This window comes from Oryzias latipes, chromosome 21 (assembly GCF_002234675.1).
Source record: "Oryzias latipes chromosome 21, ASM223467v1".
NCBI classification, from domain to species: domain Eukaryota; kingdom Metazoa; phylum Chordata; class Actinopteri; order Beloniformes; family Adrianichthyidae; genus Oryzias; species Oryzias latipes.
In genome coordinates this window covers 24,192,518-24,208,150 of record NC_019879.2, presented here as the reverse complement: position 1 = coordinate 24,208,150, position 15,633 = coordinate 24,192,518, and the positions used below count along the sequence as shown (strand labels likewise).

The window sequence follows — 15,633 nt, the reverse complement described above, 5'->3', positions numbered from 1 at the left end:
TCCTCATAAAGCCATCAGCTGTGTTTATGTAGCTTGTGTTGCAGGGATTCATTATTGATTTGACTTGGTTGTGTTTTTTTGAAAGTCCTTTTCTGATTCATAATTGAGCGGTGCTCGGCTCGCCCCTCAGCGGGAGCCGCGGTTGTAGTGTGGAGATAAAAGGGGTCCTTTGAAGGCTTAGACAGATCTGGCACTTGAAGCCCTTGAGCTTTTTTGGATGCAGAAGAGAGGAATTACAGGGAACTGGTAAATTCAGAAAATAAACCAGATAGCTTGGGTTTGGTTGGACAGAACCAAAGTCATTTGTAAAACATGAAGTGGGGCATAAAAAAAACACAGGTAGGAAGTTGGAGGCATACGATAAATCGTCACTGGAGAAAGGTTTCAAAAGACCTGCCACGGACAAACTGTTTTCTATTGTCTGAGTGCCAGACAGACAGAGATATCTGTGCTGCTGTACAGTACAGAGCTCCTTTGTCTTTTGGAGACAACACAGAGGCCAGTCTGCGTTGGATCACGTAGACAAAGGGAGAGTTTAATCGCGATTCTCTTAACCTGTCCCCTTTTCTCTGTCACACAAACCAGATGTCCAGAGATCTTACGAGGCCATTTCCATGCACGCTTGTTTACATTAGTGCAAAGAAAAGCCCCCCCTCCCCAGACTAAAAGGTAGCAGCAGCGGCAGACACAGTGCAGAGGCAGAAAAAGAAGCGCAGCCTGGCTCAACTCTGTTCTCCAACGCTGTGATTCCCCAGCTGTGCTTCATCCCCGTCAGCATCACTCAGCTCGCTGATTCCAAGCCAACCTTGCTAACAGCTCAACCCCCCACCCCCCGCCTCTGTGATTCAGCAGTCAGTGTCTCAGCAGGCCTCTCCTGCAGCCACAGTTTGCATTCTTGACTCAAGGATGTGGAGTTTGGCCTGAGCGATGACATATATGAGTAATATGACATAGACCAGCGAATGGGACTTGACAGGATCCCCCCGAGAGCATGGCTTTCAAGGTTTCTATATTTTCACTCCAGTCTCAGCAAAAGGTTTTGGGTATGGGGGGGGGCTGCTGGGACTGGCATTCCAATAGTCTTTAACCCCTCATGGGGCTGCACTTCACTGCATGTCTGTCCCTCGTGGCACCGAGATGCTCCAAACACGACCCAACGCTTGGACGCTAACGTGGTGGCTTATCAAATACAGATGAGCTCTGGACCGGGTGCGTTTATTGTTCTTTACTAAACAGTGGCTTCTCTCCACTCGACCATGTGCAGATCCGAAACACACATTACCCAGCCCACAGAGCTTTATTGCAACCATCTGACACCGCATGCATGAGAGGAATCTGCCATTGTTTAGGGAAGGAACATTTTAACAGGCTTCTCGTGAGTCACGGTGATCGATGAGCATAACGAGGTGCTAATTCGACTCAAACAAAGCTTCAAATCAGGACGCATACCTCCTCGCTTCTTCCAGTAGACACGGACCTGCAGCTGACCGTCCTGGTAGAAGGGCGTGCCCACTTCCAGAGCGCCAGAGGGGCGTTTGGCCAGGGTCGAACCAACAGGGGATGTGGCGTCCTTCTTTGACTTGAGCATTGATTTTGCTGGGATGAGAAAAAGAAAAAAATGTTAGCTGCTGTAAGATGAACATTCTGTGCAGTAATGTGCTTAGAATGGATTGCAGGTACTTCAAAGTGGGGGAGTTCATATGGGGGAGTTCTTTAGAGACACGCCTGCTAAAGATACCGTTCTCTCGCCTAAATACGCAGAAGCTGCAGATGAACGCAGGCGTCCTGATGACGCAACTTCACGTCCTGAGTAATTTGGGGGAATTCCGTTTGGTGAAAAGTAAACAAACAAAAAAACGGAAAAAAGAAAATGTTCCTTGTGGTTCTGGAATGAAAACGGTGAAGTATGATTCACACTAGCTGCAAAATATTAAGAAGATTTATAAATATCTTTTTGTGGTTGTATTATTAAAAGTTTGACAGAGAATTTAAGTCTCTCTCTGATCATCGTTTGATCTAACAGCATTCCCAGTTGTCTTTTAGTTATGGTTATGCTATTTTAAGCCAAAATCATTGCTTCCCATTGCTGAGAGTTCTCTGTCTACATGCTTTGCCCCTAGCTTACAGCCCCTCGCACCCTCAATATTAAGCTACGTTCACACAGCCACTGGGAACGGGCGTTCCAGCAGCCACTTTCAATGAAAAGTCTACTTTAACGAGCGTAAACACATTCCAGGCTTCGGCGTTTACAACTACGCACACTTTTAAGACTTTTGTCATGTGCTACGTACAAAAACACACATCCAACACAATTTTCATCGAAGTCTGGATTACAGATCCGATGTGATCTGATCTCGTGTTTCTTCTTTTCTCAGAGTTTAACGTCTTCTTTTCCAAGCCCTGATTATTGTCAATTGTTTCTTAAGTTCTTTGTGTTTCCAACCCTACTTTTTTTAATAACTCGTTGTCTCCATGAGTCATTGTATATCGTCTTTGTTGGAAGTGAAATCCTCCCAGGCAGCTGTTTTTTTTAAGACTATTCCTTATCTTTTCCTTCCGTCATGAGGTTGTCGCCTTTGTGCGCTTCAACATGACAGCTGTGTGAATCAAAGAGTGGATGGGGATCATGTAATTGGCTGAATTCACTCTTGAATTTAAAGAATAAGTTCAAATCCTTTATAACAGTCCAAACAACATTATAACATATCCTCTTTGGGAATGCCGGTTTGGTCATTAAAATGCTCTGTTTAGGACCTTTGTGTTGCCTTGCACGTGACTATGAAAGACCATGAAGGATAAAAAATTCACAACTAATGAAATCCTTTCCCAGAATGCGGCTCTTTTTTCTTTATTGAGTTTTCTTCAGTGCAAAGATCCAGCAAAATTATAAACTCTTTGCACTGCAACAGGAGCGGTTCAGTCTATTTTCAGTGTTCCATCAAAATACCACACATAGCTGGCATAGAGCAGCGATCACATCTGCCCAGCCTCATGTAGAGCCTGAGAGTCATTACTTACCTGACTCATTATTCTGGTTAGTGGTGAAGTGGAGCGAGGATTTGGGGCTCTTCAGGCGCACCTGCCCCCAGTACGTGATGGCCTGCAGCTCCACGCTGTAGCTGCTGTTCTGCTGCAGTCCCTCCAGATCCAGCCAGTTCTGGGCCTGTCACAAAAGAAAACACTTGGGATGTTGGCATCTGTTTGTTACCACACTGTCACTTGAGACGCCCTTCAAAGGCGGCGCGCCTGCACCAACCACTGACCAGACAGCTCAGCCGCCACGGCCTGTGGGAAAGCCCAGGTTATTAAGAACACATGCAGCGCCGCAGAAGGGATCGCGGTGCAGAGATAGCCTTGAGGGTCTTTAGAGAGAGCTGTGTTATCAAAACCTCCCAGGGCTTCCTCACCGTGCTTCCAGCATTCCACCATCAGCGTGAACCTGATGAGCTCCTCTTCCCGGCTTCGAGTGTTTTGACATTCCTCCGTCAGCAGGCTGCTTTCAAAGCCCCGAGGTGCCAAAGTGGAAGCCAGCACTACATGTGTCAACCGGGTCCGGTGTCTGCCACCTTTATCTCTTTTGTGCCACATCTGCTCCACATTATAGAAACTAATTCAGAAAAAAAATCTCTCTAAAGGTGTGTGTGGAGCGTCTAGACAATCCGTCTCTTGGCCTGAATCTCTCCTGAAACTCTCTTTGGAGATAGTGTGCTCCCAGATGGAAAAAAAGGAAGATCTGATAGTTCTGGATGATGTTAAAGTGATTGTTTTGATGGAGCATTAAAATCCCACTAAGATCATCTCTTGAGCTTTTTTAAAAGCAGTTCCAGTGGTATTTTAGATATGATTATGTGGTTTTTAGCCAAAATAAAAAAGCTGTGTAGTTTTTGATGACATTGTTTCTGTAGAGTTTAATGTTCATTAAAAATTCCCCTTACTGTTTGTTGTGGGTGGGACTATTTGCTTAACTAACCTCACTCCCCTTCCTGTCATCCATAACTGAGAGATCTCTGTTTACACACTCTCCCACTAGCTTACAGCCCCTCGCATCCACAACCTAACATTACCTGTGCACCAAAAATGGCGAGCAACATCAGGGGGGGGGGGCTCCTCGCCCGGGGGATAATTCAGAGTACAACCAACACTGCTGGGAAGGCTTTCACAATGGATCAAAAGATGATCAGAGTATGATGTTAAAAACGCCCAAAACACACAGTTTAATGGGTCTTTACGATTTAATGTGAAAATTGCAATTAAATACGTGCAATGGTCAAACACGCCCCTCATCAGAATGAGGGATCAGATCTGTCTGGCTCTGGTTGATCTGCAACAGCTCAAACGCCGCCAAAGCATCTTCGCTGACATTCATTCAACGGCTGCGTTTCCTCCGCTCATTGCAGCTCCATTCCTTCCTCAGTCGGAGCCTTGTTTGGAAATGCAAGAACGCGTACATTTTGCGGTTGTCTCATAGTTTTGGGTCACCAAATTCTGGAGTGATCAAATGATTTGTCTACTCAGTTAAATACTGAAAGCTGCTCAGTTTGTGTCAAAATCACAAACGCTTTGGCTTTGCGTCAGTGAAGCAGACGTTTCTCATTTGTTCCTCTTTTCTAAACCAGTCGGGAGGAAAGTTTCAAAATGTGAACTGATGCTTTTTTTAATGTGCACATCTGCAGATTCCAGGGTTGTTGTTTTGTTTTTGTTTTTCAAATGTCTTCAAAATCTGTCCAATGGTGTCATTTTTAAACCAAACCCATACACGTCCACAGGACTGTAGTTTATTTTGTCCAAGTAAGGACTTGCAATCTTTGTGAGCTCTTTGCTGTAATCAAAACACAGGCTTTCGTCTCCAAAATCCCATGAAATGGTTTGTTTATTGCTGGAACAAATAGTTGCTAGTATTCCAGGAGGGAAAGCAGTTCCAGGGTCTTAATGACAGAAATCAGCAAAATCTCTTAAAAAATATTTATGCCTTCGCCCTGGATGTGTTCTCCTCCCCTCAGGTTGAATGCAGCATCCGTTAAAGTAAAAGAGAAGGGTTTGGAGTTGGAGCTACAGTGAAGGAAACTCACAGTTACTGTAAAAACTGAGAAGTCAAACAGTGAACCCATGCACGACTTTTGAAAGGTACTCAGTCAATCAGGAATAAAAGCTTCAGAACACCTCCTGAAAAGGAATCCAGATTGAGATATTTAGAAACACAGATGTTGCCGTTGTGATTTATCACTTCAGGCAGGGCTATTCATCATACTTAATGTTTTTCCCTTCAAACATCCACTGTGTTTAAAGGCTCTTTCATCACCATAAGAACTTAAAACAACAAAGAATACATTGCATCAATGTGTGTGACTGATAGCAAGCACACAAATGACTGGAAGTTCAATTCCTTGATTGTCCTTCTTTTTCTTTTTCCCCATTGCGTGCTCCAAAAGTATTCAAAAAGATGCAAAATGACAAAGGCGCGATGAAAAACACACAAACTGCCCGGTCCTGGTCCTCCAGATGTACCTCCATGATCGTATTTCAGCTGTTCTTCTCATTGACGGTATGTGAGAACTGGACCGAGTGAGCGTGAGGTCGCCCATAGATAACAGATTACTTCTGGCTCTAACCAAATCAAGTCAATTCAGTCTGCATTTTTTTTGTGATATTGAGGCCGTCATGTTGGAGCTCAATACCGTAAGTAAGGTGTGATTGGTCCAAATCTGTCTGAGTCGTCATTTCTATTCCAATCACTTTCGTCTATCAGGAGTGAGATTATTGGAAGTCCAACCCTCTACTACTTGAAAGGGGACTACACAAAATTTGTTGAACATTTCGGACAATCAACGTGAGACCACAGGCTTTGAGGGACCTGGCTCCAGACAACATGGCGCCTAACATCATTGGCCGGTAGCAGAAATTTTACAACTTACCCTAACCCTAACTCTAACCCAAAAGTGTTCAGCATTGTAAAAAAACAACTTAAAGCTTAAAGGGTCTATACCACGCAAAATCAACTTTTTTGAGCTTTTGAGTATATAATAATATTATTTCCTCACAAAAGGAAACCTCATTTTTAACCATTCACACGTTTCCTCTAAAAACCTGCGCTCTGAGTACCAGCCCCTCCCAACTCAACCAACGACGACGTTCTCACATTGTGATGTAGATAAGGGAGGAACCGCCCCTTCTAGGAAGAGGCTGCACTGCCAGCCCCGCCCCCAGGCTTATACACACACAAACACACACACTTTTTCCACACAGCCAGTGGTGATCGGCAAAAACCTTTCCCTTTTATGTGTATAATATGCGCGTCCATCTTTGCAAAAGTTCGGATGTTGTTTGTTTTTGTGGGTGAAACACAGACATGCTGCCGACTGGGTTGATGTCATAAATTGGGTGGCGCCCACACGGAGCGAAAGGCGGTGCCTCAGATTGAGTTATCTTACTTCCAGATTGGAAAATAACTAATATGTGATAAAAAAAAGTACTTTTATCTACCAAAGAAAATATATTATCATATACATGGATACCGGTTATTATAAAAGGCTTAAGATTAGCATGGTATTGCCTGTTGAAACAAAAAAAAAGCGTAGCTGTAGGAGTCGCCAGTTAAAATAACGTTTTTTGTTAAGTGATATTGAATCACTTCCGGTGTCGGTCAAGGTCTTCCGGGTTGTGACATTGATACTTTTGTTGAGGGTATCTGATTGGCCAGTTTATTACTTGAAAACTTAAGATAAATAGCACGAAAAAAAACAACGATGGAGAGGAGATGATTACCCCGTTGATGGTCTTCCGTTGCTTCTTCTTGGACGGCACCATGGACTTGGTGGGCACGGTCCAGCTCCAGAACACCTTGTAGTGGTGGATAGGAATATCGGGCTCGTGTGGCAGTGTCCAGTTCAGACGAGCCGTCACCAGGCCGTCGTCTGCCAGGCTCATGTTGGTGACGTGCAGGTTGGCCGCGCTGGGAGGAGCAGCTGGATCTAAAAATAAAACAAATGTTTAAGGAGGAAGAGAACGTTATAACTGTGGGTATGAGTAACAGCTCAGGACACCTTTCAGCACTACAAGCTGCTTCAGGGGAAGGGGGGGGCCGGTGTGGCACAGTGTAAAGTCATTAGCCCTCCACTGACAACCTGCCAGGTGATGTTATGACAGGTGTCATGTCACGTCTGCGACAGCGTTCAGCAGCGGCGCGAGCATGTGTCAGGGGTTAACAAACACATGCTGCCCGCTTTGGCTCCACACTCTCTAATGGGTGCGTGGTGTCCAGAGCAAAGCTGGTTCTGACCCTGTCCATGTGTGCCGCGACCCGTCCTGCTGACAGCCCTACGTGCCCATGCGTGCCCACCAAAGAGCAACACTTCTCAAATGAGAAAATGATTTACGACTTCCATGTGAAACGCCTTTAATCCAGATTAAAGAAACTGACGGACACACTGGGCCCCCATACAGGCTGATGTCAGCTGTAGAAGCTGAACAGGCGTTAAATTCATACAAATTGCTCTTACAAAGTGTGGTAGTGCAAAATTGCATTCAGATGATGGTTTGAACTACATAAATAGCAATGGCACGGCAGAACTGCCTGGGGATCATCAAACCCCTGACAGCTCTCATCAATCTATCAGCGTTCTGGTCCTGATTGGCCTGATTGGAGATTGGTTTCCATCCCTGCAGCAGAGTTTTCCTCCCACCTGGTGTCTGGCTCTGCCTGACAGCCATCCACAAAGCTCTGGGGAGAGCGAAAAAAGTGACGAAAGACTGACAGCACAGGGCAGAGCGCTGCTCGGTCCACCGTGGAGTGGGTTGGCCATTTTGGAGCAGTGACAGAAATGTTGTCAGGAAGTGTTCGTGTGTGGTGCCCGACAAAACGTGTCATGAAATACATGGAGAGGTGTGTCAACTGTGAGGAGCGTTGGTTGAAGCAAACCCGTGTGCATGGTGACTCGGAGAGGACGGGATGCTAACGTTACCATCTGCCATATTTCACTGCTGCTTTCTCGTCTGTTCAAAATCGCTGCTGCCCAATAACCTCACAACTGATCCTTTTCTGTCAGGGAAACCAAATTCCAATGTTTAACTATTCACATATTTTCAGTGAACACAATAAAAATTTAGTTTTGACTTGTTTATTCTAATTAATTTAATCAAAAAGGCAACTCTCTGAGATGAAATGTTTTCATCCCAGAGTGTTGTTCTCAGAGCAAATGCATACAAATCAGTACTTCTATGTTAAGACCTATTTCTTACTTAAAATGTGAAAATTCCTAAATCATTTTTTTTTTATTACAGAAAAAAAAAAACTTTAGGAACATTAGAAATTACGATCATCCCTGGAAATTGTTGTATAAATGATCTTTTCATTCCAAACTGTGACATCAGGACATTTACAGAGACGGTTAGTGTTGCTGTTTTACAAACCTGAACTTTTTTTTTAAATCTCAGAGTTTGGTCTGTATTCAGATTGCTTTGTTCCAGACATTTCTGTTTCAAACCAAAGCTTGTTAACAAAAACATGTGACTAAAAATCTCTTCAGTCATTGGTCAGGAATTTGGAGGGCAGGGAGGAGTTTTACATCCTTAAAACATCTGTAATTGACAGATTTAGAGACTGCTTCATTGATGTGCCAGTGTTTTTCATAAACCTAGAAATCTTAATGTGATGTCATTTGACTGATTTCTGTTTTATGTACTGTTGTTTTAAAGTTGCTGCCTCTTCGCCAGATCTCCCTTCAAAAAGAGGTTTTTAATCTTAACAGGACCTTCCTGGTTAAATAAAATATGAAAAAATAACCTATCTGGGGTTATTTTTACAGTGTTTACTTCTGCAATAAATAAATAAATCAGAGTCAAACGTTAGTGGAAGTCCAAAAGTCTTTGGAGACATAAAACAACACTGGATTAAATGATTGTGGCTTTAAAATGAAAGTTCTTCTGAACAGGAAATAACTGGAACCAGTCTCAGTTAACTAAGTGACCCTTGGGGTTGTTGTTTTTTAAAGAACTTCAGTTTTTATGAACTTCAGTGTTAAATGAATACAGTTTACAATAGCAAAAGGAAGCTTGTTGATGAATGAGTATCTTCATCGACCAAGAAAGAAAAGAAGTTACAGGCTAATATAAAAAAATTTTTATATGTGGCCAGTGACAGTTATGGGAAACATTTATGTACCTTTCATGATCAGTTTATTTTTTTTAAGCACAAAAAACACTTTAGGGACTATTCAGTCATTAGTAGGAGCTTGTACACAGACAGGATTTAGATTTACTGAGGGAGTTTCAACAATCTTTAGGCTGAGTCTGTGAAGGCTCTCATTCATCCAGAATTGTTCCATTGTAGAAAGAGTTCTAAATCCTTCATCTATTACTTCTACCACTATTCGTTGTTGTTTTTGCCTTTTTAGACGAAAGACAAACAGGTTGATGGACAAATGTTCTTTAACCAATCGCACGTTTATGTGACATTGTGGCTTTTCTGTAGGAAGAAGGAAACTTTCCTGTTTTTTAAAAGCTCAAATGTGCGGAAAAGAGCAACAGTGACTCCACATGATATGATTTTTTTCTCTCCATCATCTCCTTATCATCCATGATTTGTATCAAATCCTCCTTATTTTGTACACCGATTATGCCAGCGGTCCCCGACCCCCAGGCCGCTGACCGGCCCCGACCCACAGGACAGTTGGTACCTACCTAAGACCTACATTTTTTTTTTTTTTATAATGTAATTCTAAAGAACCACTGGATTTGCCAAAAATACATCTGCTACTTTTTTGAAGTGGCTGTGCCAAACGCTACATTACCAAAAAAAAAAAGAAAAACATATAGAAAAAGTTGGTTTTGCCTGAAAAAAGCCAGTGGGGAAACTCAAGAAGAGCTTTCGACTTTAAAATCAAATCAAACGTTTAATAGACAAAATCCAGGAGTCTTTACTCCAATGTCAATTGATTGCACACCATTATAATAATGCATAATATTCAACAACCACAAGTCTAATGTTATGAGGATGCTGCTAATTAAGTTGCTTCAATGGTGGATTCCCGTTCCTGATTATATACAGAAAATACCAGTTTTAGGGACCGTTTTTCTATTTTAACTTTAAAAAGTTAGACAAAGCTGAACTTGACGTCCAACTCTTCCACTTTGCCAGTTATGGGTTAAGGGAAAATCTAGATCAAATGAATGGATTCTACACTAAATGTAGTGTGCAAATAAAGTTTAAATCAGCTGCATATATTTTACAGAGAATGAAGATAATCTTTACCCTCAAAGGTTAAGGAAAACATTCAGACACCTACTTCAGACTCATACAGGCCGGTCCGTGAAAATATTGTGGTATTAAACCGGAAAATGGTTGGGACTACTGTATTATATCTCAAAATAAGTGCTTATAACCTGTAAGAAAAGGTTTTTGCAGTGAAACATTTTTTTTCCCCCTGTAGTTTTAGAATAGAAATAAAGGTCTGAAAGGTTGCGTCATCTTGCTTGGAAGCATGACAACACTTGAATTTAATTTAAAATCTGCGTTTTTGACTTCAAAAACCATAAAAAGAAGCTTCTCTGAAAAGCCACACCAAGAGCCGTTTGCAAAGCAGAACAGAAACGTTCTGCACATGCTGCCCACCCCCCACCCCCCCCCTCCCTTATTCCCAGTCTGCTTTGAATCTGAATGAGAGTTACTTGGCTGACTGCGTAAAAGGGTGGAAACTGTGGAGTGAGACACTTATTTACAGTTCAGGTTAATGATGTGAGAGAAAGAATTTACTGCTTTTATGACAAAAAATTACTGCTTTACCTAAACACAGCAAAGCCGTGCGAACGCCATAAGTCAAGTTTGCTTAACGCCTGTTTGGCTTCGGCAGTCACGTTTCGGTCATCATCAATTTGCTTCTGCTTTGTGTTGACGAGGCTGGACGGAAACGGCATTTCTAAATAGAAATATAATCGACAGAACCAGAGCGGAACATGCAGGAGGCGGTACAGACCTCTGGAGGAGCGGAAGTGCTTGCTGGGCGCCGTGAAGCCCCGGGTCCCGTGCACGTTGACCGCCGCCACTCTGAACTGGTACCATCTGCTGGCTCTGGTGTCGGCCAGTTGGATGCGCTCCTCTGCGGTCTGAGGGACAGATGGGGTGGGGGTGGGGTGGCGGTGGAGCAAACCACAGGGGTCAGGGTTCGTGCCGGGTCAGAGCCCCGTGTGATGCTACCACATCAGTCATCTGTGAGTTTCTCTTTGCTGAGATTTCAAAGACGCTGCGGCTGTGAGGAATGCAACCACGAGCAACAGTTTGAGCACACTCGCCGGGCCGCCTTATGCTGCAACGCTTGAGGCTCCAATTTGTCACACAAAGTGAGTTTGACACATGGAATCACGATGGGGTATAAATAAAAATCCTTTAACCCTCTAACTGTGCTTCTTGGACGGCCGTAACTCTTTGACCATTTACGCAATTACTGAAATTCCAGCGCATTGCAAAAGTGGATAAAAGCAGCTCTGTAGTTCAATATCCGTTGGAATTACGTTAATTGCGTAAATGATTGAAGCGTTACGGTCAAAGAACGTCAACACTGGAGGGTTAGGGAAGCCTTCTAAGATTGGGGGCCTTTCGAAGGCCTTTGTGTGTTTGTACCTGCGCAACAGTCTGCCACTCTGTGGCGTCATCCTCACTCGGGTGGATGCCGTAGTTCCACCGGCGCTGCACCACGTACAGGACGGGCTCCACCGAGATGTTGAACTTAGACGACCAGTGGATCTCCAGCTGACCCGACGGATGCTCCAGGAACACCAGCTCCTTCCTCGGCTTCAGAGGGACTCCTAAAAGTACAGCAGGAGTTCATCCCACCTCTTCACGGAACAGCGAAACCCGACACATTTGCTTTTTTCCCCCCCTTCTCACGGATGAAGGAGAGGCTGGAAAGACGAACGACACCATCCCAATCAGACAGATATAGATCAGAAAATGAGACGTGACTTCATCACAGAGGACTGTGATACGCGCTGTGGGTCAACAGCCCCATCTTTCAGGTTGGGATATTTCCTGGCGGATGTTTCAGTGTTTTAGCACTTCTCAGCAGTGATCCACATAGTTGATGTTGCGGTATGTGGGACGCAGTGCGCATCATTTCTCTCTCTGTCTTTTAAAGGTATGAAATCCACCAGAACAAACAAGCACACATGAACAGGAAGCTCCGCTGAACTTCACAGCCGGCCTTTCAGACAAAGCCGACGTGGCCATGTGAAATAAATTAGAGATTTATTAAGTGCTGGACGGAGCCAAACACCCTGCCAAGTCAGACTCCCGAGCAGATTTATGGCAGCGGAGACCCAGTGAGTTGTTGATTGAGCGTCAGGCACAGTGATAATGAGATGGAGATTGGAAAAGCAAGTTTGGAAATACAGGAGAGGGCTGAACATGTCCCACTGTTCTTAATAAATCACCAAACACTTCAGACCATTATGTTAGACCTCTATCACTATCCAATGACCCACCGCTGCTTTATATTTCAAGAAGGCATCGCTGCCGGCTCAAGGCTGCTGCGCCATACGAAGGTAAACAACATCATCAAGGCGGTGTTTAGCATGCGGAGCGTTTGATCGGCTTCTATCTCCACTCGCAGGATTCATGTTGAGGTAATTGCAAAAAAAAAAAAAACTTTAAAAAATGCAAACAAAGTGTTTTCCGTCTCTCTACCAACAGCCGTGCATACAAACAACTGGAGGGTCACTGAGCAGGACTTCTGCAGCTCTGCACTCATAAACAAACGTGTCACGCTTTAGTCCGTGCAGCTGTAACCGCAGCTCACCTTAACGCACAGAAAAAGAAAAAAAAAAACCTTCCGCTGAAGCGAGACAAAGGGTGCATTCTTGCTCTGGGTTTTCTCTTCCAAACATAACTTTTAGGTCAGGCGCAGTCCAACAATTATTTGCAGAAAAACAAGCCAAAACATGAGGTAACTGCTGATCAAGCAAAATCACAAATGTGCATTTATTTTAGTCTGTATCAAGCCAGCGGCGACTCTGAGGTCATATAAGACTCATGAAACACTCCGTTACAATGGCTGTGGAAAACACTACACATTCTGCCTGCTGCACAATCTTATACAATAAAAAAATGTCTCTGACTGCCTTTTAACTTTAAAACATTTGCAACTTTAGTCAAAATTTCTTTTCAGGTTCAGGTATTCCACCAAAAGGGGCTCAAACTGACGATTATGTAACAAAAGCAAAGGTTTGACCTCATTATGTTTTCAGCTGCATGGATGAGAAAAACTGGACTCATATTGATGCTGGAACAGAACTAGAAGAAGATGTTAAGAACTCTTTGGGTTTAGAACGTTTTGGAACAACAAGCGTCCACTAGGAACGTCCTGTTAGGCTTCAGGAGCCCCACAAGTTCTGCACACAAGGACTGACTAAACAACTGAAACAACAGAGTGGAATTCAGACTGTTTTTTTGTAGGGGTCGAGTCTAAAAAAACAGATTTAATCCAGTTTGCTTTGATCTCCCTAAAACAATGAATGATTGAATGGTAAAAACCATGCGTATATTTCTTTAAAATCTATTTCTTGTGTTTGTGTCAAGTAAAAAACAGATTTGAATATAAAAACTTCTCCTTTTATCATGAACATTTCACCTTTGCTCCACTTATATCCATCTGATTTCACGAACAAGTAAAACTGATTTTTCTATGAAATATGAAAAACACTGTTTGTTATTTAAACAGAAAACAGGATTTTGAGACTGTTGAGAAGTTTGGCAGTGACTTCCAGCTGTACTCTCTGGTAGCTAAAATGAAACATTTATTATTTAAGACCCACTCTGATAAATATCGTGTTTTTAACATATTCCTGTGGCAATTTTCTTATGATGGAGGACATGAATTAACCAAAAAGAACCCATGGTGACATCAGAAATGTGCTCTGTGGTCCACTTGGTCTCGGGGGAAAATTCACATTATTCTCCTTTGAGGAAAATGGGTCTGAGATTGTATAGGTAAGAAATGCAATTTTAAGCGTAAATTTAAGCGTAAATTTTAAGCTTGAGTATTTTTTTATTCAAATCGTTGTGAATCAAAAGCAGACGGAAAAATACTGTTCATATTAGCTATGTAGAAAATACAGTGGGTGGTTCACAAACTTCCTGCTATGCTCCTTTCTCTCAGTTATGGGTGACGGGAAGGGGGGCAGGATTGCTTAATGACGATGGACTTGCCCAAAACTCAGGAGAAAATTTCTATTGAACTCCTGCTCCTCTGCAGAAACTACGTCCTGGAAAATGACACAGGTTTTTTTTTTGGCTAAAAACCTCTATCTAAATCATAATTTAATCATAATTTAAAGACCCTCTCCGATCAAAAAACGATCGGAGAGGGTCTTCAACACAATTTATGTCCCAATAGTTCCTGAAGACAACTGTGTATTTTTTTGAAGTCCACCTTAAAGAAGGTCTGTGGTGTTTAATATTCAAGACTATTTGTGGACTTTTAGCTTTCTTATAACAAAGAACCCAAATGTCTATGATTTTAAATCAAAGTAGACGTTTCGTTTGATGTTTTTCTTACTTAAATTTCTAAACAAAGTGAACTGGATGATGTGTTGCTGCTATAAACGTCTTAAAAAAAACTGTTTTATTTTTAAACATGAACTGATTATCGTAAAGTTGGACCCTAAATGAAGACGAGACTTGGATCAAAGCCCCACGGGGGTCTGCTGCAGACATCCTAAAGACCCAAGTGTTTCATTTGGAGGTAGACACATGAGCGGAGGTCCTGAACACACATCTGAGAGCGATCTCCGCGGGGAAACGCTCCATTTCTTCCCGCTTGTGTTTTCTAATGGCTTCCAGCATGGCGGCTCATCACGGCAAAAGGCTGCGTCTGAGCACACACAGAAACAATTATGCTCTTCAAACCATGAACAACTGATTAGACCTTTAACACCGAGGAGCAGGACATGAATTCCACCCAGCCTTTCTGGCTGTAATTCGCCGTAAGTGGCGTACAGACTGCGGCGTGTCGTGGGCTCCGTGTTTGGATTAGATCAGCGGGGACGCCGCTCCACTTCAAGGTCTCTCGGGGTGGCGAATGGTTTCCATCGACTCGGTCACTGCATTCAAGTTGTTGCGAGCGCTTTCATCTTCTTTCAGAATAATGAGCCGTTTCTGAGCGTGACATCCTTCAACAGATTTCCTTATCAAAGAGAATGTCCAGGACACCTCCTCGGCGTGCATGAGCACAAACTCACGCTGCTGAACACAGAAAAGTACAGTGAAACATGCTCAGAGTGACTCAAGGCATACACCCCCTTACAGTCTATCACTGCAGCAGTTCAAAGCTGGATGTCGACTCTCCTGCAGCTCCTCCACTCTGCTGTGGCCTTAGGCTGCCAGCAATTGTGTGCTGACGACGGTGAGGATAATGTAGATCTAACTACCATCTCCAGGTTCAGGGGCCCTTGTTTGCTCACATAACGGCTGAGCACCCTCGCAGAACCCGCTGGCCTTGGGCAGCCCTATAAAACTCTTTTACTGGTGCGAGGATACCTGGGTGCATCCGTGAAACCCTCCAGCTTATCTTGCAATTTCCAAAGTGAAGCTGTGTTCTGGTTTCCAACAGAGACGGCGTGACGGCTGTGTGGGTGCAGCTCCACACG

At 43.4% G+C, this 15,633-nt stretch overlaps 1 protein-coding gene across 2 annotated transcripts in view; it reads right to left on the bottom strand.

The window, feature by feature from the left end:
• Nucleotides 1-15,633, bottom strand: part of anos1 (anosmin 1) — a 63,814-nt gene that overhangs the window by 12,451 nt on the left and 35,730 nt on the right. For both annotated transcript variants that reach the window (XM_011489541.3, NM_001104849.1), the window contains 5 exon segments: nt 11,612-11,796; nt 10,968-11,097; nt 6,763-6,968; nt 3,019-3,163; nt 1,450-1,596 (listed from right to left, as the gene is read on the bottom strand). In XM_011489541.3, coding sequence (XP_011487843.2) covers nt 1,450-1,596; nt 3,019-3,163; nt 6,763-6,968; nt 10,968-11,097; nt 11,612-11,796 — 813 coding nt within the window.